Source organism: Mustela nigripes, chromosome 8 (assembly GCF_022355385.1).
Source record: "Mustela nigripes isolate SB6536 chromosome 8, MUSNIG.SB6536, whole genome shotgun sequence".
In the NCBI taxonomy this organism is placed as follows: Eukaryota; Metazoa; Chordata; class Mammalia; order Carnivora; family Mustelidae; genus Mustela; species Mustela nigripes.
Window position 1 is genome coordinate 16,338,920 of NC_081564.1, and position 23,778 is coordinate 16,362,697.

General features: G+C 40.7%; 1 protein-coding gene across 1 annotated transcript in view; it reads right to left on the reverse strand.

The window, feature by feature from the left end:
• The window catches only part of SPPL3 (signal peptide peptidase like 3), a 144,198-nt gene extending 122,458 nt beyond the window's left edge, over window positions 1–21,740 (reverse strand). Inside the window, exon 1 of the mRNA XM_059408599.1 lies at window positions 21,617–21,740. Within this exon, the coding sequence (XP_059264582.1) occupies window positions 21,617–21,639 (23 nt within the window). The 5' untranslated portion in view covers window positions 21,640–21,740. The remainder of the gene's footprint in view (window positions 1–21,616) is intronic.
• Window positions 21,741–23,778: the final 2,038 nt, after the last annotated feature.

Below are 23,778 nucleotides of genomic sequence, written 5' to 3' on the forward strand. Positions count from 1 at the left end.
GATATTAGGATATAAGCTGACTCTCACTCTCCAAACTACGACATGCCTGTCTGTGTTACATAGTTCTATAGGGTGTTTCTTTTCTTCACCAAGTTAGGATTTAATTTCCTGTCCTTAGCCTTTGATGAGATTTGATACAAGAAAGAAAACACAACCTTGAGAGCAGCACTTCCCAAAATAGTGTTAATGGAGAACTGTTCTAGGTATTAAGATGCCAAGCAAACTCTTTCCCTGAGCAAGTGTCTTTTAATATTTAAAACAAAATTAAACCGGTTTCTTTATTACCACCTGACTTATCAGACCTCAAAATACACTAGTTCAGACTATGAATTTCCAAGAGAAGGATTTAACATGCAGCCTTTCTCAAGCTTACTTGGTTAAAGGTTCCCTTTATTCTCAGAGAACCATTAGTGGCAAAGAGCCTAGGGTTTGGAGTTAAAAATTATCTGTGTTCAAACTCTAGCTCTGCCATTCATTAACTATATAATCTTGAGTGAGTAATCAGTTTTTCAACTGTAAAATTGTAGTGGGGGAAGCAATACCTATACTTCAGAGGACTGATTTAAAGATAAATTATACACACAGTATTAGGAATAAATAAACCAATAACTTTCCACAAAATTGCAATTTGTCTTCCAGAGAGTAAAAATTAATGAACTTATTCCCATATCTCCCTCTCTTTATCCCTTCCTTGCTTTTGTCTTTTCCTTTTGAGTTTTCATTCCTGGGTTTAACATTCCTATTTGATTTTCTTTTCATTTAACTGTTACTTAAGGCAGCCATACCCAGAAGCTCTCCTATATACTGACTTACACTGTTCAACTCAATACTAGACAGAACAAAAAAGAAACGAGTGAGTAGGGTTGAGATACATTACTAAGTGAAAAAGGCAAGACACAGGCATCATGGTGTATAGAACACACCATCACTTCATTAAAAAGGGATTAAACAAAAGAATGAAATCAAATGCTTATCATACACAAAAATGGATCCCAAATAGATCAAAGTCCTAAACATAAGAGCCAACACAATAAAACTCAAAGAAGAAAACACAGAAGAGGGCGCCTGGGTGGCTCAGTGGTTAAGCCGCTGCCTTCCGCTCAGGTCATGATCTCAGGGTCCTGGGATCGAGTCCCGCATCGGGCTCTCTGCTCAGCAGGGAGCCTGCTTCCTCCTCTCTCTCTCTCTCTGCCTGCCTCTCTGCCTACTTGTGATTTCTCTCTGTCAAATAAATAAATAAATAAATCTTAAAAAAAAAAAAAAGCTTAAAAAAAAAAAAACACACAGAAGAAAAGCTTCATGACCTGGGATTTGGCCATGATTTCCTGGATATGACACCAAAAACACACGCAATGAAAGAAAAAATAAATTGATACTTCATCAAAATTTAAAACTTTTGCGTACCAGAGGAAACTATTAACTAAATGAAAAGGCAACCTAGGGAATGAAAAAAAATCATATGACTAATAAGACATCCAGAATATATAAAGACATCCAGAATATATAAAGAACTCCTACAACTCAACAACAAAAATCAAACAACCTGAATAAAGAATAGGCAAAGGACTTAAAGAAACATTTCTTCAAATATATACAAATAGCCAAAAAATACATGAAAAGATGTTCAACATCATTCATTATTAGGAAAATATAAATTAAAAGCACAATGATACCACACCATTAGGATGATTGCAATTATCCAAACAAAACAAAACAAAACAAACACAAAAAAAAACAGAAAATGACAAGTGGTAGTAGAGAGGATGTGGAGAAACTGGAACCCTATGCCTGGAACCCTGCTGGTGAGAATATAAAATGGTGTAGCTACCATGGAATACACTGTGACGGTTCCTCAAAAAATTAAATAATTATTGCATTATCTGCAGTCCCACTTCCAATTATATATTCAAAAGATTTGAAAGCAGGGACTTGAAGAGGTATTTGTATAACCATGTTCATAACAGCATTATTCAATAATACAACAGCCAACTGATAGATGAGTGGATAAAAAGAATGTGGTATATACACAGAATTGAGTGTTACTTAGCCTCAAAAAGGAAGGAAATTCTGACTCATGCTACAACCTGGATGGAACTTGACGATATTATGCTAAGTGAAATAAACCAGTCACAAAAGGAGAAAGAGTATGATTCTATTTATATGAGATATTTACAGTAGTCAAATTCACTGAGAGAGGAGAATGGTGGCTGTCAAGAAAGGGAGAAGTCAGAATGAATTAGTGTTTAATGGATATGGAGCTTCCAATTCGTAAGATGAAAAAGTTCTGGAAATGGTTAAAATGGAAAATGTTGTATTTTCTATATGCTACCACAATTTTTTAAAAAAGGATTTCATAGGATTATACATGTGCATACATTTCTAGAAGAATGGAGAGAAAGCTAATTATAAATTTTACTGGAGAGGGAGACTGGAGGAGAAGGAATGAACACGACTAAATAAAAAGGGGTTGAATAAGGGCATCTGGGTGGCTCAGTGGGTTAAAGCCTCTGCCTTCGGCTCAGGTCATGATACCAGGGTCCTGGGATAGAGCCCCGCATTGGGCTCTCTGCTCAGCAGGGAGCCTGCTTCCCTTTCTCTCTCTCTGCCTGCCTCTTTGCCTACTTGTGATCTCTCTGTGTGTCAAATAAATAAATAAAATCTTTAAAAAAGGGGGGGGGGCGTTGAATATAGTGGTCTACTACACATACACTAAAAACTAATCTATAATATTTAATGGTATGAAGAGATGTTCAAGGAATTTTAAACAGAAAAAAGGCAGATAACAAAATACCATTTGTCATTTAATAACAAAATATTATTTACCAACGAAATCACTTAAACACACAAAGCACACCAAAAAGTCTCAGAGATGACATCAGAGATCAGTGAGAAAAGAAGGGACTGTTCAATAGAGCTGGGACAATTGGATTCCTATTACGTTCTACTAATAGGATACAATAATATAATCAATAATCCTATTATCCTATGTTTAACTAAGAATTACACATGTCTTTTTTTTTTTAAGATTTTATTTATTTATTTGAGAGAGAGACAGTGAGAGAGAACATGAGCGAGGAGAAGGTCAGAGAGAGAAGCAAACTCCCCGCAGAGCTGGGGGCCCGATGCGGGACTCGATCCCAGGACTCCGGGATCATGACCTGAGCCGAAGGCAGTCATCCAACCAACTGAGCCACCCAGGCGTCCCAACAATTACACATGTCTTAATTCTTACCTAAATTCATGTTAATTTAGGCTAAATTCTAAATTTAATCTAGACTTTAGATTAAAAACTTGTACATGAAAGGCAAAGTGTTAACACTAACCCACTCCAATTATAATATAGGAGAATACCTTCTCCTATATGACCTTGGGCCAGAAAAGGATTTCTTATGACACAAAAAGCACTCACCAAAAAGAGATTCTAGCAACAGGTATAAACCCTAGGAAAACTCTAAAACATAAACCCCAGGAATATATACTATATATATAAACATGAACACATCACAGAACTCTTTGAAACAGCTCCAACCTAGAAACCTAAATATCCATAATAACAGGAAAATATATGAATTATGGTATAATTCACAGGGTAGAACATTATACATTCATGAAAATGAGTGCAATAAGTAGGACACAACTTGAAAACAATATTGATTGTAAAAAGCAAGGTATAAGACCACATATTTTATCTTTACCACACTTAACTGTAAAAAAAAAAAAAGTAAAAACAAACATGTTGTACACAGTAAAACATTAATACACAGTAAATGTAAAACCCATTTTTTTAAAAAGCAAGGGAATGCTAAATACAGAATTCATGACAGCAGTAGAGGGAGAAGAGGTAGGAGGAGGAACCAAGGAGTATACAGGAGCTTCAAGAGAGTACTGGTAATCCTGTAGTTCTTTAGGTGGTTAGTGAGGTTCATGAATGCTTATTTCGTCTCATAACTTATATACACAGAGTAGGTATCCCATATGATGTAAGAAGGAAAATACACTATGAACTGATTCCCCTTTTTGTATAAAAAATGATCTATAATTCCTACAACACCCAGAAGAGTTGCATGAAATTTTTCCATGAATTTCCTAGGTAGGTTAAATTTTAGGTAATGACAATTTTTTTTATTACCTGAGATGTCCGATTTTTTTATGAACTTGTGTGTAATTAAACAATAGTCACGAGCATATGTATTTTTAAAAGACCTGCAAAATGGATGCCTGGGTGGCTCAGTCAGTTAAGCATCTGCCTTTGGCTCAGGTTATGATCCCAGGGTTCTGGGACTGATTTCAGCATTGGGCTCCTTGGTCAGTGAGGAGCCTGCTTCTCCCTCTGCCTGCCGCTCCCCCTGCTTGTGCTCTCTCCCCCATTCTCTGACAAATAAATGAAATCTTAAAAGAAAAAAAAAGACCTGAAAAATATGCAACAAATTTAATGAGGACATGGAAGAGGAATATGCGGTTTTCTTTTCTTCTCCTGTTCATCTGCATTTTCCAAAACTGCACCAATAATATATGTATTAGGGTTCTATAATCTCTTATCTGATACTCTTGTAGCCAGAGACATTTCAGAAATCAGTTTTCTTTTTTCTTTTAGAAAGGCAACACAAAAACATGTATTAGGATTATGTAACATACCCTTACATCAAGCAGTGTCCCATAATCAAACACAAATATTTCTGCCACAGAGTGAAGAGTCACACTAAGAGGGATAAACAGATAAATACAAAGAATTTCATGGGGCACCTGGGTGGCTCGGCCAGTTACGTGGCTGTCTTCAGCTCAGGTCATAATCCCAGGGTTCTGAGATCAGGCCCCACATCGGGCTCACTACTCAGTGGAGCCTGCTTTCCCTCTCCTTCTGCCTGCTGCTCTGCTCTGCCTGCTTGTGCTCTCTGTCAAATAAACATAAAATCTTAAAAACAACAACAACAAAAAACTTCACATCAGGTCTTTGTTTTTTTTTTTGCCATCAGAAAAGCTTTAAATTGGCTTTTATCACCAAAAGAGTAGAATTGTTTACTACACAGAACCAGAGAAGTAAGGCTTCCAATTCTGTCCCCACTGGGCCAACCGACTTGGAGCTTAGACACTGGAGGCTGTGCACTCAGTTAAGAACAAGTAAAATAGCTGTTAAAGGAATATTTCATAATAGCAATAAATCAAAGCATTTCAAATTCTAAACTAAAAAACATTACTTTTCTCTTAATAAAGCTAAAGCTTTCAAGCACATTTCAAAAATGAATAAACAAGTGTCAAACTAAAATATCTGGAGATTATCAAAATCATAACGTGTATCAAAAATTTGACATAGCCACCCAGTAAACTGTTGACCAAAGAAAGTACCACTCATGGTATTCTTTAATTCCACAATTGTGCACTGAGGACCTACAACTCATAAGGACTTAAAATTCAAATTCAAGTCCATGAACCCAACAAATGGGCCCTGGGTCCACATGATCACAAATATCAAGAGTTCAAAAGTTCAGAAAAGAGTTCAAAAGAATTCAAAAATGAATGCAATAGGATATATCATGTCAATTAGATAGTGACATTGTTCTCTCCATCAGAAAACCATTCAGACTACAATATAAAAGCAAGTGAATTCCATTTAGAATAACTGCATGTAAATGCTCAGAAAAACCAGAACCATGGCCAATGGAACATTTGTTAGAACCTTAAGACATCCAGTAGTCAGCAATACTTAATGCAATAGTCAAGTATGGGGAAACTTTTTGTGTCTAACGTTGCATGTGCTCTTAAGATACGACTTTTTTTTGATCTACTGTCACTGGAGCACTGATCAGCTATCTCCTTATCCCTAACCCACCTTTGTGGCAATGACCTAGAACTGGTCACAGACATCAAGGGGTCACCACTCAATTGCCTCCAAGGGCTAGGTAAATCATATAAAACTAGTGATGTAGAGATTCAGGGTACAGCAACATAAAGTGGGAGGCACTGAGGCAAACTAGAAAATATAAGTTATGGGTGAAGGCGCTCAATTATTAAGACACCTGACAAAATTCAGTCCCTCTAAGACATGCCTTCTATACAATGAATGGCCCATTCTGAAATCTCCTCTTAAAGTTTTAATTACATTTGCTGGCACTAGATCCAGCAAATGCCAGCAGTCTCGAAAAACAGTGTAAACTCATGGAACAGAGAATCCTGTTTATTCTGCCTTAGTTACTATAGTGAAGCCCCAGCAGGCATAAAGTCAGTCATTAATTACAGAGATCAAATCTACAGCTTTATTTTGTCTAACCAAGTGAGCTATGTGGTCAGACAGTACAAGAACAGGCCAAAAGAGACTCTGACTATCTAAGAATAATCAGAATAACAACCAAATAGCAGTAGTTCTTTTATTTGCTAAGAACTATAGAACCTGGTGCATCCTTAATGATGAGGGAGACCAGTTTTTTCTTCCTCCTGCTAACAAATCTCTACTCACAGCCAAAAATCTGCGCTGTAAGGAGCTTGTCTCTATACCCCTCTGAAGACTCTCTCCCATGTTTAAAAAAAAGAGAAAATGCAGTAACAATATAAAACTGAAGAATCAGAAATACAGGCTGATCAAGCACTCATCTGTTTTTCCTGAAGATATGGATCATTATGCTTGTGAGAAGAAATTCAGATCATAAGCTCTTAGACCTCCAGGATGGTGCTGTTCAATATGGCAGCTGCTAGCCACATGTAGCTACAGAGCTTGTGAAATGTAGCTAGCCTGAACTGAGAAGACTTTGTATTAAAAAATGTAAAATATCTTGTTAATAATTTTTGTATTGATTACATATAATCAATGATACAAATATTTGATACACTGGATTAAATCAACTATATTATTAAAATTAATTTCATGTGTTTCTTTTACTTTTTAAGCTACTAGAATACTATGAATGACATAGGTGCTTTATATTGTATTTCTATCAGACAGTGCTAAGCCCCAAAAGGTCATATTTTACAACTAACTCCTCTAGTGATTATCTTCCTGGCAAAGAATAGATATGGAGGACTCCCCGCACCCCTCCTCAAAAACAACCCAACAACTTCAGTCATTAAACCAGTCATAGTCCCAAGACGACTGGGATGCAGCAGGTTGCCAGAGTAATCTGGGCATTCACTTACCCAAAAATTAAGAACTCATGTAACAATCATCTGAGGTTAATTTCATCCTAAATGATTCTAGCATGTAAAATAAAGGAGTAGTCTGAAGAAAAATGTGTGAGACAAAAAAAATTTTTTCCCTAATGCTAGATTTTTTAGGTAACTAAAACTGAAGCGTGACTTTAGTACTACACTGTTAAGTACAAAGAGATTTAACATTTTATTTTTTATTTACTTATTTTACAAACAGATTTAATTTGTAACCATTGCTTTCATCCTCTATAAACCCTTCAATATAAACATTACAGAAGTAAAAACTACTTCACACTCATTAGACTGGCTATAATAAAAAACACGAACAATGACAAGTGTTGGTAAGGAGGTGGAGAAATTAGAACCCTCACACATTACAGTCAGGAATGTAAAATGGTACAGATGTTTTGGACAACAATCAGCAGTTCCTCAAAATGTTAAACACAGAGAAACCCTATGAGCCAGCAATTCCACTCCTAGATATTTACCCAAGAGAAATGTAAACATACATACATCTGTACAAACACAAATGTTCATAGTAACATTATTCATAATAGCAAAAAAAAAAAAAAAAAAAAAGGGAAACCATCACCTGAGAACAGATAAGTAGAATGTGGTATATCCATGCAATGGAATATATCTGCCAATGGAAAGGAATGAAGCACTAATACATGCCACATGGATGAACCTTGAAGACAGGAGACTGAGTGAAGGAAGTCAAAAGACTTCTTTATCAAATTATTTATCGAATTATTGAATAATTCTTTATCGAATTATTCCATTTATATGAAATAGGCAAATCCATAGAAACCAAGAGTACATTACTGGCTGCCAGGGGCTGGAGAGAAACAGGGGAAAGAGAGTAATTGCTAATGGGTACAGAGTTTCACTTGAGATGAAAAAAAAATTCTAAAATTGATTGTGGCGATGGCTGCATAACTCTGTGAAAGTACCAAAGACCACTAAATTATACACTTTAAAAGAGTGAATTGTATGTTATGTGACTTATATCTCAAAAAAGCTTTCTTAAAGATAGAAAACATTAACGGAAAATAAAATAAAACATTAAAGTCAAAACCTGAATGCTACAGAAGGGACCTATATGAAATCGGACTACACTTCATTTTAGAATTGAATGAAAATATTTGACAACTAGTCATACCAAAGCAAAGAGGGAACTTCACTTGTGGTTGACTGCATTACTGGCCCTGATTCCTCACTCCTCCTGCAATCTACTCCTTAGCCCTGTGATTCTGCAGCTACTCCCACAAATGGGCAAGGCTTAATTTTGTGGCTCCTTGTCTTTGGTTTCCCCCATATGACTTGCCTTGGTTGAAAGAAAGACCCAGAAATGTCATGTATGCCAGTTCTGAGTGTGAGCCTCAAGAAGTCTTGTAGATTTCCACCTGCCTTCCTATGCTTCTGTCAACTGTCATGAGAAGAACTTCCCCTAGGTGCTGCTGCCCATTCAGTCTAGGCCTCAAAATAAATACACATGAAACAGAGCTACCCAGCTGACATACAGATCTGAAGTTGACCAGCCAATGTGCAGACAGCTATTTTAAGCCACTAAATGTGGGGATAATTTGTTATACAGCATTAAGATAGCAACAGCTAGCCAATACAGTAACCAATACTCCCACTGTATTTTGAAGAGGTTCCATAAATTAAACAGTGATGATCAAGGCAGATCTGGCCTAACATTCTGCACAATGATACTTTAAATTACTTAGCATAAACAGTGAGCTACTGACCTCAAATGATATTTGATGCTTGTCCCCTTGAGCTCTTAAACTGAAAGTTGAGAGCAACATACTTTCCCATCTTACTAATTTTACTTTTTTAAGGGTTATTTTTTTAAAAATCAAATACAAAATATTTATTTATTTGAAAAAAATTGGGGGCGGGCACCTGGGTGGCTCAGTTGGTTAAGCGCCTGTCTTCAGCTCAGGTCATGATCTCAGGGTCCTGGGACTGATGGAGCACCACACTTGGCTCCCTGCTCAGCAGCGTCTGCTTCTCTCCCTCCCGCTTCCCCCACTTGTATGCTCTATCAGGTATTTAAAATCTTTTAAATTTTTTTAAAAACTTTTTTTTTCAGATGGGGAAGAGGGACAGAGGGAGAGGGAGAGAAAGAGAATCTTAAGCAGGCTCCATGCCCAGTGAGGAATCCGACCCTGAGACCACGACCATAGTCAAAATCAAGAGTCACTTGATTGACTGAGCCACCCAGGTGCCCTGGAATAATATTTAAATAAACTATGGGTCAAATCACTGAAAATAAACACACAAACAAAATGTAGTCATGTCCTCAATACTTCAAAAAGAAACAAATATTTTTTTTTAATTTTATATGTATAAAATCAACAAGACTTACTGACTTGTTTGATGAGGGTTAAGAATGTCTCCAAGGTCTCCATATGGCAAGTTGGTAAGTCTACCCTGAAGCACAAAGCTGGATTTGCAGGCCATTTGCATCTCTGCCACATGATGACTCTCATTGACTTTCCTATTCTAGGAGCTGGCTATCTTTTCCATTTGCTCTCATTATCTGAGCTTCCTGATGCTGAGTCTCTAACCTTAACCTTGCTTCTACTGTCCAATCACCTCTGCTATTCACTGCTCTCTCCCACTTCTACCTGTTACTCTCTTTTGTTCTAAGTCTGCTCTAATATATCACCTTTAGGTCTGTAGGTTATTTTCACCATTGCACAAGCAAAGATACAAAACAAAAACAAACTTCTAATCCCCCAAACTTCTGTTTCATGTCTATTCAGATGACCAGTTGATTTAATTCTGAACTAAGACTGAGGCACTGCTGCAGCTATGAAATTCAAAATATGCATGCACTAGGCCAAGAGATTTTTTTTTAATTGCCCTTTCTAAATTATAATTATTAAACAAGAGAAAAGAAATGATTTAAAAGAGAAAATAGACTTAGAAATGGGGGGGAAAATGAAGGCAAAATAAGTTTCTATTTTTAAAATATTTTTAGCTCCTTAAAACAAAAGCTTAAATATAGGAGTATGAATTTCTGAAATTGTAGCAAGAGAGACAGAAAATGTTAAATTGCTCAGAAGTTACTTTCCATATTGCTTATTTCTTCTCATACCTTAAAGGAAATTTCCTGCAAAATATTTCATTTGAGCACAAGATTGAAACTTTTCCCTAATTACCATCCAGCCTCCCCCCGCCCCTGGCACAAAAAAGGCAGAGCTTTTCCCCTTTAAAAAAAAAAAAATATATATGTCACAAAGTGCCTGTTTGGGAGATAAAAGTATTACTAAGTTGGTAGCAGTTGGTCTGTGGTCAAGTTGAAGAAGATGAGATAAGTAAAGATGGTGACTCTAAAGAGCCTGTGGTCCTCTGTAAATGTCTTCCTCACGTGTTCCGTTCAGGGGCTGAGCCACTTTCTCTTCTCAAGGTGCTGTGTGGATATTAGTAAGTTAGGCAAAATCCAGCCACAACCCTTGACCCAACTTAACAGTAACAATTTTACTTTAGTATTTTCTTCCAAGAGTTGTGAAATGTTAGGTAAGTATTCTCTCTTCTGTGTGTCCTGTCTATTCTAAATCCAGCACCTGGTAAATTTCACCTCCAAAATATCCAATCTTTTAAAAAAGGAAAATCTATGGGGCGCCTAGGTGGCTCAGTCATCTGCCCTCGGCTCAGGTCATGATCCTGGGGTCCTGGGTTTGAGCTCCGCTTCAAGCTCCCTGCTAGGTGGGAAGCCTGCTTCTCCCACTCCCCCTGCTTGTGATCCCTCTCTTGCTGTGTCTCGTTCTGTCAAAATAAATAAAATCTAAAAAAAAAAAAAAAAGGGAAAATCACAGCTTCTACTATGTGTAGATCCTTACACCTAAAATCCTATGCTTACAGAATTCATGCAGGGTGGGAAGACAGCCACATAAATATATTCAATACAAGGTCAGAAAAATCATAAAAGGGCTGCCACATCACAGGATCAGAAAAAGAACTACAGGCATCAGAAGAATATTTCTCCTGGGCGAATCAGAAGGTTCTGTAACAAGAGGACAGCATTTCAACAGTACCTTGAAAGATGCTTTGGACTTACATATTTAGAGACTTGGGAGAAAGACTAACCAGGTATAGGAGTCATCTTAAATAAAAGGGGAAATGATGAGTAACCCAGTTTGGCAGAAATAACAAGCATTTTCATTTTAAAGAAAATACAGGGAAGTAGGGTTACAAGGCAAGACTGTTTCGAAAGTCAGACCAAAGAGGTTGGATTTTACACTGATACAGTTAAACACACACACACAAAACAGGAAACAAGACCTTCAAAAGCAATATAAGCTGAACTAGTGGCAATACAAAGACAAACACCAGAGAAGCAAAGAGTAAATGTATACACATTCCCCATTAAGTTCCCTTCAAAACTCCTAATGGAAATCCGTGATTAAAATAAACAAAAATCTCTAAATTTAAACTACAGTTAAAAACAGAAAAGTCTTTCCAAGATCAGTTTCTCCTCCTCTCTAGCTTCAAATGCACAATTCTCTCCCCTTACCAAAAAAAAAAAAAGAAAGAAAGAAAGAAAAGGAAAAAAAAAGAAAACCACAAGACTATGGCCCTTTCTATATCAAGCATCCTATCTTCTTTCCTTATGTCTTTCTCATCTTATCTTGCCAACAAATGGCCCATACCCAAAGGATGCTTTTATTTCTTCATTACCCTGACCTAATCTGCCTTTCACCCTCACTACTCTGATCTTTATTAGTGCACTTTCACTAATGACTTCCTTTGCAAATTCAACAGCCTGTTTTTTCTTCATTCTCTTTGAACCCTGTAGCCTTTTACACTCTTGTCCCTCAAAATGCTCCATGCCTTTTCTTTCATCACTGTTGAGCTTTGCGAATTATCCTACTTCTGATGGAGCTTCCTCTTACTCCTCTTCTTCCTCCCATTTCTCAACTGTGAGGTTTCCCAAGCCTCAACTTCCAAGCCTCCATTCTGCCCTCAGAACTACTCTCTCCGTCTTGGTTAACTGACCCCATCTCAAATCTTTAACTTTCACTAGCCTCACAGTGGTCCCAGGTGGCATTTCTGTAAAAGCCTAGACTTGAGTCCTTATAAAACTTACATTTGAAAATATTTTTAAGATATCTGACCTTAATACTTTTAAGGTACTGGCACTTGCACTAATCAATGCAGAGGTAAGAGAATTCAATCTCTGAAACTAATTTTTTTAAAGATTTTATTTGAGAGAGGGTGAGAGCATGCAGAGGGAGAGAAAGGAAGAAGCAGACTCCCTGCTGAGCCGAGAGCCAAACACAGGGCCTTCATCCCAGGACCCTGATGACTGAGCCACCCCAAGTGTGCCTAAAACTAACCTTTACCTCTAACAGTATTTTTGCAAGCACTTTTGAGAAATAAATGTAAATTGGGGGAGTTTGTAAGTCAGCAGAGCATACAGTCAAAGGTTTAAAAAAGTTAAGGCTGTCCGACAAAGCCCCAAGATTTACAAGTTTGGAAAGCTAGACAACTTGGGCAAAAATTAAGACAAGAAAACAACAAAGTCAAGCACTATACTTCAGTCAAAATGTCTGTATAGCCAAATTGAACAAACAATTAAAACTTTGCTGCACATGTCCCAAAGTCTGAGGCCCTCAGATGAGGGGCAAGTGGGTGTGCCTTGAATAAGTAATGTGGAGTAAGGAAACAGGTAAGAGACTGCTAAGAGCCCGTCCTTGGGCATTTTAGGGTATAAGTATCCTGTGCATTCCAAAGAAAACCAGGGAAAGACTATGATTATCTACATCATTGTCCTCTTCCCTCATCTGAGTATATTATGAAGGAAATTGCCTTTAAGATCAAAATAAAACTTACATGAAAAAACTTATTTTTCTCTGTTTTATTCAATTCACCATTTTTCTTTTTTCTTTTTGGAAATGTGACTAAAAGAAGATGGCCTTATAGCACATTTCAAAGGCAACTATATTAATCAATGACAATATGCAAACTATTCTCCTTCTTTTTATATATGGCATTATTTGGATATCCTCAAAAGAATTCTCAGAATGGACATCTCAAAGTTTAAAGACTGGTTATATTATGAAACGAGAAAAATCATTTCTGTAGTGAGGAATTCTGTACTTGGAACCTCTCTGGATCTAACAATGTAGAGCACAAATACCTTGTTTTTATATTTCACTTAGTAACTTACAAAGCATTTGCACATGTATTATCTCACTGAATCCTTGCAACAACTCTTCGGAGTAGGACAGGCATAACCACTGTACAGAATACAATACTGTGACTCAAAGACAAGACTAGGATCACAGTTCATCAGAGATAAAAATCACCCTCAAAGAAAAAATTTCCCAATTCAAAGAAACCAGAACGGAATTAGATCCTCGTATTTTAGAATTTTGATTTCAAACAAAAATTTAACCAGGGGAATTGGCAGAACTGAATACTTCCTGAGCAACCAATTATATTCAATATAATTCACAAACACAGAAAAACCAAGTAGAGCACATCTCTACTTTAGCACACTCTGGGTTTTTATCCCTTAGCGGTTCTTCACTATCCATACCAGAACTCCAAAATAGAGATTCTCAAGTCTCCTTACCAAATTAGGGTGACACCTAAAAACCAAGAAATGGGATTTTCTATTAGGTCTCTACTAGGCTTATATATATTAATTGGCTTAATACCTTAAAAATATTTTCTAACCTAACTTTTCAAAGGTGCTCAATCTAGTCTAATCACAGCTAATGCATGGGTCTGTTTTAAGCTGTGGCCCTAGTGAGACCTATTAATAAAATCTGGGAGGTAAGAATTCATTGTGAGGATCCTGGGGACTAACTGTAGATTTTCCCTATAAAACTGAATTTGGTACCTGAAGCCCCTCTAGACACCTAAGAGATTAAAATTACAGAAGAAGAGCATTCTACCTCTAACATTTTAAGTGAGGATTGGAAAATATTACAGAAACTTGTTGCGAAGTTGTAAAAATTTATTGATTTATACATACAACATATAAAACCACTATTTCCTTTAACTCCCAAGAAGCAACCATTAAACTCCAGAAAATATATTCTAGAATTTAACAAATCAAGTCATACTTATGGCTCTACTGCTGGGGACAGCAATCACATAAGGCTCAGATGCCAAATGTAGCCAAGAGTATTTGGTTAGACACCCTCCTCTTAGAACATCCCCTGATTTTCTAAGAGATGATTTGGTGAAACAGGAGAATGATAAAAACTAAGTTACTAATGTTGAAGTAAAATACAGTTACACAGAGCTCCGTTAATGCCTCAATTCGTGGCATTTGTCATCTCTAAAATAAATGGTCACATAGAAATCTGTTCTAAGAAATGCATGGACATTAGGCATTTTAACTCATAACACCATTTGGGAAATTAAAAGCTGATATGGTTACAGACTCTCCAGCTTCCCTCTCCCCCATCCCCAGGCTTCATAAGAAACCCTGAGGGAAATGATTTCAGTACAAATTTCTGGTCTTAGTTTTGGTTAATTTCAGTCTGAATCACGCATCACCAAACCATTATTATACCACCTTAACTATAAGCAAAACATGTTTTTAAAGTGAGCAAATCTGAAGTCTATAATGCTAGACACCCATTTTCTTTTCTTTTTTTTACAGATTGTATTTATTTATTTATTTGTCAGAGAGAGAGAAGAGAGAGAACAAGCAGGCAGAGTGGCAGGCAGAGGCAGAGAGAGAAGCAGGCTCCCTGCATAGCAAGGAGTCCGATGTGGGACTTGATCCCAGGACCCTGGGATCACCACCCGGACTGAAGGCAGTGGCTTAACCGACTGAGCCACCAGGCATCCCAAGACACACATTTTCTTTCTTTCTTTCTTTCTTTTTTTTAATTTCTTTTCAGCATTAACAGTATTGATTGTTTTTGCACCACACCCAGTGCTCCATGCAATCCGTACCCTCTCTAATACCCACCACCTGGTTCCCCCAACCTCCCACCCCCCGGCCCCTTCAAAACCCTCAGATTGTTTTTCAGAGTCCATAGTCTCTCATGGTTCACCTCCGCTTCCAATTTCCCTCAACTCACTTCTCCTCTCCATCCCCCCTTGTCCTCCATGCTATTTGTTGAAGCTCCACAAATAAGTGAAACCATACGATAACTGACTCTCTCTGCTTGACTTATTTCACTTAGCATAATCTCTTCCAATCTCATCCATGTTGCTACAAAAGTTGGGTATTCGTCCTTTCTGATGGAGGCATAATACTCCATAGTGTATATGGACCACATCTTCCTTATCCATTCATCCGTTGAAGGGCATCTTGGTTCTTTCCACAGTTTGGCGACCGTGGCCATTGCTGCTATAAAGATTGGGGTACACATGGCCCTTCTTTTCACTACATCTGTATCTTTGGGGTAAATACCCAGTAGCAAGACACACATTTTCAACTACATAGTTTCTCTCTGAAAAACCTGCATAAGGGGGCCCCTGGGTGGCTCAGTAGGTTAAAAACTTGCATAAGATGCAAAGATCACAAGATACAAAGAACAGATATGTTCATCAAGAGATACAATGATAATACACAACAGTAATTAAAGGGAAGTGACTTCCATCAAGTTCTAGAGATCTGTGTTATTTCTCATTCTCAGGTGTAGCACTATTTGCAAATACCCAGCAGGGTAAAGCCCATTATCATCACAGTATATTACCTCAATATAATGCAATCCTCAGAGTAGATGTTAGGATACTTAGCCCAGGGGGAAGCGTTCTCACTCATTTGTTCAATAAATATTTACCAGCTACCCACTACATGCCAGGCACTCAAGAGAGTACCCAAATAGAAAGATTCTGTGTCACTGTGCAACTTTTAATTTGTTTATTGTCTGTCAACCCTTAGAGACACACAAGATGAGACCATGATGAGCACACTGAGAAACCTGGATTTTATTCCAAGTATGAACACTGAAGAGTTTTAAGCAGAGGACAGGCACAATCTAAGTTAAACTGTCAGAAGACCACTCAGAGATGCCTGAGTGGCTCCGCTGGTTAAGCAACTGCCTTCGGCTCAGGTCAGAATCCTGGAGTCCCGGGATCAAGTCCTGCTTTGGGCTCCTAGCACCATGGGGAGTCTGTTTCTCCCTCTGACCTTCTCCCCTCTCATGCTCTCTCTCACTCTCTCTCCCTCTCAAATAAATAAATAAGATCTTAAAAAAAAAAAAAAAGTCCACTGAGGAGAATGGCCATCATGTGGAGAATGGGGAAAGGGAGACCCAGAGAGGAGGCTAACAGGGAACTCAAGCAAAAGTTGGGCTGGCTTAGAGGAGTGATTGTGGAAATGAAGTTGACAGATTCAGTGACAGAATCTTCACATTAAACAGTCTTGACTTTGAGCCCTTTCACCATTTACATGTTATTTGGCAAGTTACTTAAATTCCTTGAGCCTCAGTTTCCTTACTTAGCAATTCTTTAAAGCTAACACTCAGAAAACACACAATAAAATATTATGATACTACTCTGGTAACAAAATTCATCTCGACGAAGTTAACATGTACTTATTTCCTTTTCTTTCCACACCAATATTAATCCTAACGTAAATCATTTTTACCACCAAGACTGAAGTACTGCACTGACTCCATCAAGAGAGAAGTTCCTTTAAAAAAAAGAGAGAGAGAGAGAGACAAGTTCCTGTTTTCCACAGAACTTTTGCTAAAATAAAGCTCACAAATATATATTGAGCAAGGTGTTTTTCTCAAATTAATAAAAATCTAGTTTGCACCTTCTATTTGTGTTTTCACATGAGTTCTTTTTCTTCCTCAGTATACAAGTAAAAAGAACACAAGATGAATCTTGTGGGTACATGGTGATAAAGACTGTGGTGTTACTACCAATTATTTTAATTCCATCTGTCAATAGCTTTTATTTAAAACTTTATTAAGGATGGCATTACTCATTCTTACAGCACTGTGACACCAGGAAACTAAGTTACCAAAAGCTCTCTTTTATAAGTACAAGGATTTTAATAAATACTTATCTATCTGTAGTTTTTCCCTTACACTTAAAATATTCTTTCAACAAAGGAAGAACCACCGTCTAAACCTATCATATTCAGTCAGCGTGTTTTAAGTAGAAGCTACGGGCAAGACAAAGTGCTAAGTATATGGGAGGACAAAGGGTAGCTAGCATAACAGTGTCCTTTCCCTCAAGGAGTTTACAATCTAATGAAGAAGCTAGGTACTCACACAAGTAAAAGAAGGAAAGATGCAGACTACAAGTATCCAAAACAAAGAGATCACTTTCAGTTGGGGTGTTCAGAAAATACTTCTCAGCTATGTGGAATTTCAGGTGAACCTTGGGTAATGGGATTTTGAAAGAATTTGCTGGAAGAAAGCGTGATGAGGAAAACAACTTTTCAAAGACAAGAATTTTGTTTTTCAGAGTTGGTGCCCAGCCATTTTACAGTATGATTATCTGTAATAACACCCAGAGTCTGGACATTTAGATAACGATTTGAGTTTAGGAGGCCCACAAGTCTCTGCTTTGCTTTTCCCCAGGGCACCTTTAAAAATAACCTCTAGAAGTAAGACCCCCAATTACTGACTTCCACCTCCATCATCTTATAAGTAATAGGTGTTTGCTACCCTATTCTGTATCTCCTGTTTGTGACCTGGGACAGAGGACTGCCCTTTCCCTGGCTCACTGAGCCTCACCACTTCAGTTACCAGGATCAACCAGTCTAGAAGCAGATGATTCTCCTCCTTACGTATTGTCCTTGGGTTGATAGTAGCCTAATGCTATGTCACAGTGCCTATGTCATTCATCTCACTTCATCTCATCACATAAGCATTTTATCAGGTCGTATGTTACAAGGGTGAATACAGTACAATAAGGTATTTTGAGGCCACGTTCACATAACTTTTATCACAGTGTATTGTTGTAGTTGTTTTATTATTTGTTATTAATCTCTTACAAGGCCTAAATTATAACTTGAACTTTACCACAGGCATGTACATATAGAGAAAACACAGTACATATAGGGCTCTATACTACCCTCAACCTCTGGCATCCACTGGGATCCCGGCATGTAAACCCCACAGATAACGGGGGCTACTGTACTTCCACTGTATGGGTGTACTGAAACTGCATCTACAACTGCAATGACCCCCTGGATTTCCCTTCCCCAAAGTGGGAGCTCAGATGCTGAGAAAACTACCTGCCAACTACCTGAGAGGCTTGTGCCCCCTCATTCATCAGGTCATAATCTTCATATTCTTAATTCAGCACACCCATTCTGGCTTCTCAACACAGAAAGCAAGCACGAGAAACCAGAAAACTGCATGAACAACATGTATTAGTTTTCATAAATTAACTTTTTATTATAAAAAATGTAAACATGGCAATAAACCTCCAAGTACTCATCACTAAGCTTCAACAATCACCACCGCATGGCCAATTTTGCTTTATAATTTACATATCATTATATGACAATCCTGGGGCACGTGGCTGGCTCAATCAGTGGAACTTTTGACTCTTGATCTTAGGATTGTGTTTGAGCCCCATTTAAGTGTAGAGATTCTAAAAACAAAATCTTTAAAAAGAAAAGAAAAGCCTAAGGAACCTATTTTCATTCTTCTAACATCTACTTTCTACATTCTTCACTGACTTCATCCTCAGACAAATCTATACTACCACAATAGCCCCCACAAGGTTGATTTTCCTAAAGGCCACATACAAATGAGTGAAGTACAAGTCTGTTTAAAAAAAAAAATCAACTTCTAGGAACAGTGACAAAGATACTGCAAAACGAGAGATAATCCAAAACTCAGTTCACAAGTACTTTTGGAATACCTTTTCCACACTTATATTACAAGGAGAATGAAAACAATGATGTGGGAATTTGTGTCAAATGAAATAAAGCATCACAGGTGAAGTACCTCAGACAAATCCATTTGGTCTCCTCAGCCTAAGCTTCCTCCTCCATAAAACAGAATGGTCACCTACCTCAGGAACTGGTGAGAATTAAACGTGTACCTTACATGGATAATTACCTATGGTAACTATCAGAACCTAGAATGCTCTTTGGTTTCCCAATCCTCCCTCCTCAAACACCTCCCTCTCTCAAGATGCTGTAAAAACTTTCACCATCTCAAAACTTGCCAAAGGTGGCAGGCTAATAACCATTCTGATTTCAAGAAGCTTCTTTGCCTATAAAGCAAAAGCAGCTAAGATTTGAAGTATTTCAGAAGGATAAATATTATAAAATACCAAACTTCACAAAGTAGTCTCCCCTTAACTAGTAGAGCTGTCCAACATCATATAGTGTGTGGCCAAAATATCTAGCAAAACATGTTCATTTTCCCCACTTCTTGGCCCCTGTGTTTACCCCTTCAACCATCCAGTCACTGTATGGCACAATAAAAGCAGAAGGGCAGCCATCAGAACTCTCAGCTGGGCCAGTCAGTGTTAAGAGCTCAAGATGAGTTAGTTAAGTTAGTTATGGGACTTAATTTGGTCCATAAGAAAGCTCAAACTGGGGGCGCCTGGGTGGCTCAGTGGGTTAAGCCGCTGCCTTCGGCTCAGGTCATGATCTCAGGGTCCTGGGATCGAGTCCCGCATCAGGCTCTCTGCTCAGCGGGGAGCCTGCTTCCTCCTCTCTCTCTCTGCCTGCCTCTCTGCCTACTTGTGATTTCTCTCTGTCAAATAAATAAATAAAATCTTTTAAAAAAAAAAAAAAAGAAAGCTCAAACTGTGATCTTGTGTTCCATTAGTACCTGCTAAAGAGAGACAGCTCACTGCTGCTCAAAACTATCCAATTAGTTAACACTTTTAAAAATACATTTGCAGTCACAACTGTTCACCAATGTTTTAATTCTTCGTTTAGTGTTACTTTTTGCAGACTCTGTTATCTTCTTTTTGAGCACTGACGTTACCTTCTGAATTATCATCTTCCATCACTAACCCTCTTTCCCTATGTGAAGACACAATGAGTTCCTGACTTACCTATCATAACCTCAACCACCACGAAACATCTACTCCGTTAAAGCCCTCTACCTAAAACCATTCTTCATTTTCATGTATTACCCATTTCTTTGCTGTTTCCCTAGCTATAATGTAATAGAATGCAACACTTTACAGTTTGCCGTGTGCTTTGTAAAGTTATTCATTTAATCTTTACCACCTATGAAAAAGGCAATTCCCTATCTAATAGGTAAGGGAAGGGGAACAGAGAACTTACTCTCCTGCCCAGTTACAAAGCAAGTCAGTGATGAACAGGACTTCCAAACAAAGTCTTCCAACTCCGAAAGCCATGCTCTTCCCAATTGTGTTTTTTCTAACAAGGGAAAGCAGTACAATTCCATCCCAAATCACGTTTGCTTGGAAGAGTAAAACCATCTTCAAACAATCTCTCTAGATTGCAACCAGGTTTCCCATCCCACACTTATCATTCCATTTCTTCTTTCCTTAAACTCCGGTTATTACTTCCTCCCCACTGTCCGATTTCCACTCTTCAAGGAAACTATCATCATCCTTCAACCCCTCCTGCAATTATTCCACCTCCACATGCTAAAGGGAGGCCTCTCAGTCCCCTCTCCCCAAACATTGCACTCCCTTCTCAGGATAGGTAAGCTCTCACTCCATAAGCCGCAGAATACACTTCTCAATCCTTAACAATCTATTTAATAACTTTAGAAGTCCCATAAAAATGGACATAACTAGTAGATCTTCCATTTCCATACTTGAACCAGGGCAGCAGGCCACTTTAAATTCTGAAGAAGAGAGTACCAATCCTCACAAAGATTCTACTCATGCCTCACTGCCACCAACGACTTCCTTTCCAGAACGTGGTTATCCAAACAGGATCCCCTTCCAACCTCTTCACGAGGGACTCCCCTCCATGGTTCCCAAGACACTCCTTCCGCAGTTTTCCTTCGGTTACACCCGAGCTTCTGCCCACCTTACCAACTCTCCCTTCACTCAGCCAGCCCGGCGCTAATAAGCAGCGGCCCCCAGTTAGACGGCTCCTCCTCCCTCACAACTTCCAAGTTCAGACTCTTATCACCTGTTTTCCCCACCAGCTTCCTCGCAACCCGGTGGCCCACCCTTGTCCCGAACCGCCTCTACCCACCCCTTCAACCCTCCTGCCCAGAAGCCACCCCCTCAAGTTAGTTCCGGGGTGCCCACAGGATTCAACTTCCCATCCGTGGGCTTCCCACCTTTGGGGTCATGCTCCCCTTCTCCATCACCTGCTCCGCCCATGACCAGATGACATCCGCCGCGGCCGCCGCCGCCTGCATCCCGTCTTGGACTCTGGGTCCCCGGGCGCTGACCGCCCGCCACTAGGGCCAGCCGCCCCCTCTGGTGGGGACGAGGGGGGCGTGCACCCCCAACCCGCGCCCCCCCAACGCGCACCTGTTCCTCCTCCTCCTCTCCCCCACACCCCGCCGGCCGTGCCGGCGCCCCGACCCCCACCTGCGCCGCGCCCCGGCCTCCCAAGCCCCGCACTCACCACGAGTAGGTCTGCTCCGCCATGGCGCTGACTCTCGTGGGCTCCGCTGCAGGCTCTGGCCGGGCCCGGCGGCGGCGGCGCGGGAACGAACGGGCGGCGGGCTCGCTCCGGCCGGGAGCGGAAGGCGCGGCCGCGGCCCGGCGCTCGGTCGCTGGCTTGCACGGCGGGCGGGCCGGGAAGGCGTCTGGCGGGGAGAGGCCGGGTTCCGAGGCGGCCCCGCGCCCTGGGCCCCGGGGCGGGGCGGGCTCCGCTCTCGGCCTCCCTCACCCGCGGCGGCGGCGGCGGCTCCGCTGCGGCTCTAAACCCAACATGGCGGCGGCGGCGCTGAGAACAAGGGGGCCCCGGGGCGGGCGAGCAGCGAGAGGGCCCCGCGCTCACTGCGCGCTGGGCCACCGGAGCGCCGCGCTGAAGCGGCGGCGGCGGCCGGGGGACATGGCCGGCGGGCGGAGGCGGCGGCGGCTGAGGGGGGCGCTAGGCGGTGAGGCGAGGCCGCTCGGCTCACACCCGCTGAGAGGAGGAGAGGAGGGGGCGGGGGCCAGCTTTGGCCCCGCGCGGGTCACGTGCCCAAAACACGCTCACGTGACGCTCTCGCCCCGCCCCTCGCGCCGGGCCCTTGCGCGAGACGTCGGTTTGCTGGTTCGAGGCGACTGTTGCTCGCTCAGCTTCTGGCGGTTGGGCCGCCTTCCGCCGCTTGGTGCCGCCTCCTCCGCACGCCGAGCAGTAGCCTCAGGCCCCTTCCCCTTGCCCTTTCAGGGGCTGCAGCAACCAGCCAATCAGGAGCACCGATGCGGGTCCGCTGGCTGCCACTCAGCTGTCAGTCGTCAATCAACAGTGTGCGGGCCAAGCGTCCCCCAACTGTCAGTCAACCTGTCAGTCAGTAATCAGATCGCTGCATCCTTTGGTTCGTTTGTTCCTTGGTTCATTCATTCGTCTAGCAAACGTTCCAAGCAGCCAACCTTTATTGCGCCAGGCTCTGTGCCAGGGCCTCAGGGTGACAACTCGAATACCCCATACCTGCCTTCATTTAATCAATCAACAGATATTTATTGGGCACAAACCACTTATCAATTGATTCTGCTGTATCTCTGCCCTCCAGGACCTTACATTCTAGAGGAAGAGACATAGTCCAGGCCAACATATAGATGAAGATAATTTCAGATGCTAAGTTTCACGAAGTTGATAACTCCCAGATAATGGGGCAGAATGTGTATGAATGGTCAAGGAAGGCCTAGTTGAGGAGATGATATTTGAGCTGACCCTGAAGGATGAGAAGGAGCCGGTCATGCAGGAGCAAAAAGCTCAGGGAACTACCCATGGGCATGACTGGAGGCAGGCACGAAGTAAACGTAATAGGGCTAGACCGGAGACCAGCAGAGTGAGTCTGGGGCATAGGAGAACAGAGGAGAGAGAGACGTATTGAGCCTCTGGGCATTGGGGGATGCTTCTCCAAGGCCACTCTAGTGGTCTCCTAGGAGGAAAGACATTCTACGAAGAGAGAATGGCATGAGGCAAGGCCCAAAGATATGAAGGCCTGGAGTGACCTTGGATCCAGGAGTGGGATAGACGGTTTGTGCTGGCAAGTATCGAGAGAAGGGACTGTTAAGTTGCTCTGAAGTGAGATTCTCAAGGGCCAAGCCAAGCCTCCTTGCTGGCTACTGTGTTCATGAGTGAAAATGATCAGTGCAGCTCCATGTTTGAGAAGCATGCTTGAGCAACAGACACACTAGCTCCCCAGACCCAGTCTCCACTGGGAGCAGAGCTCGCACACGGGAAATCAGCATATTCAAGTTCCACGCTGCTTGCCCAATTTCAGGCCCAATTTCAGCTAGCAGATCTAGCCCTGCTCCTGTTTCCCAGGACCTGCCCAGGCTTACAGGGAACACCACACCCTGAATCTATCTCCAAATGGATCAGTTGGCCATTGCCCATACATCTGCTGCTTGCCTGTTGCCCAAGGGGAACCCATTAATGAGAAAGCCAAGTACACTTTTCCTTCAGGAGGAATCTCTCCTTCTTCCTCCTTCCCCTACTGCCAGGTGCCAGGACCAGTCAGGTTCAGCATGTTTCCTCAAGTTCCACCAGAGAGGCCTGGGAAACAGCCAACTGATAAGATCAAAGTCCCAAAGAGGGTTGAAGGCAGGGTCCCAAGAAAATACCAGGTC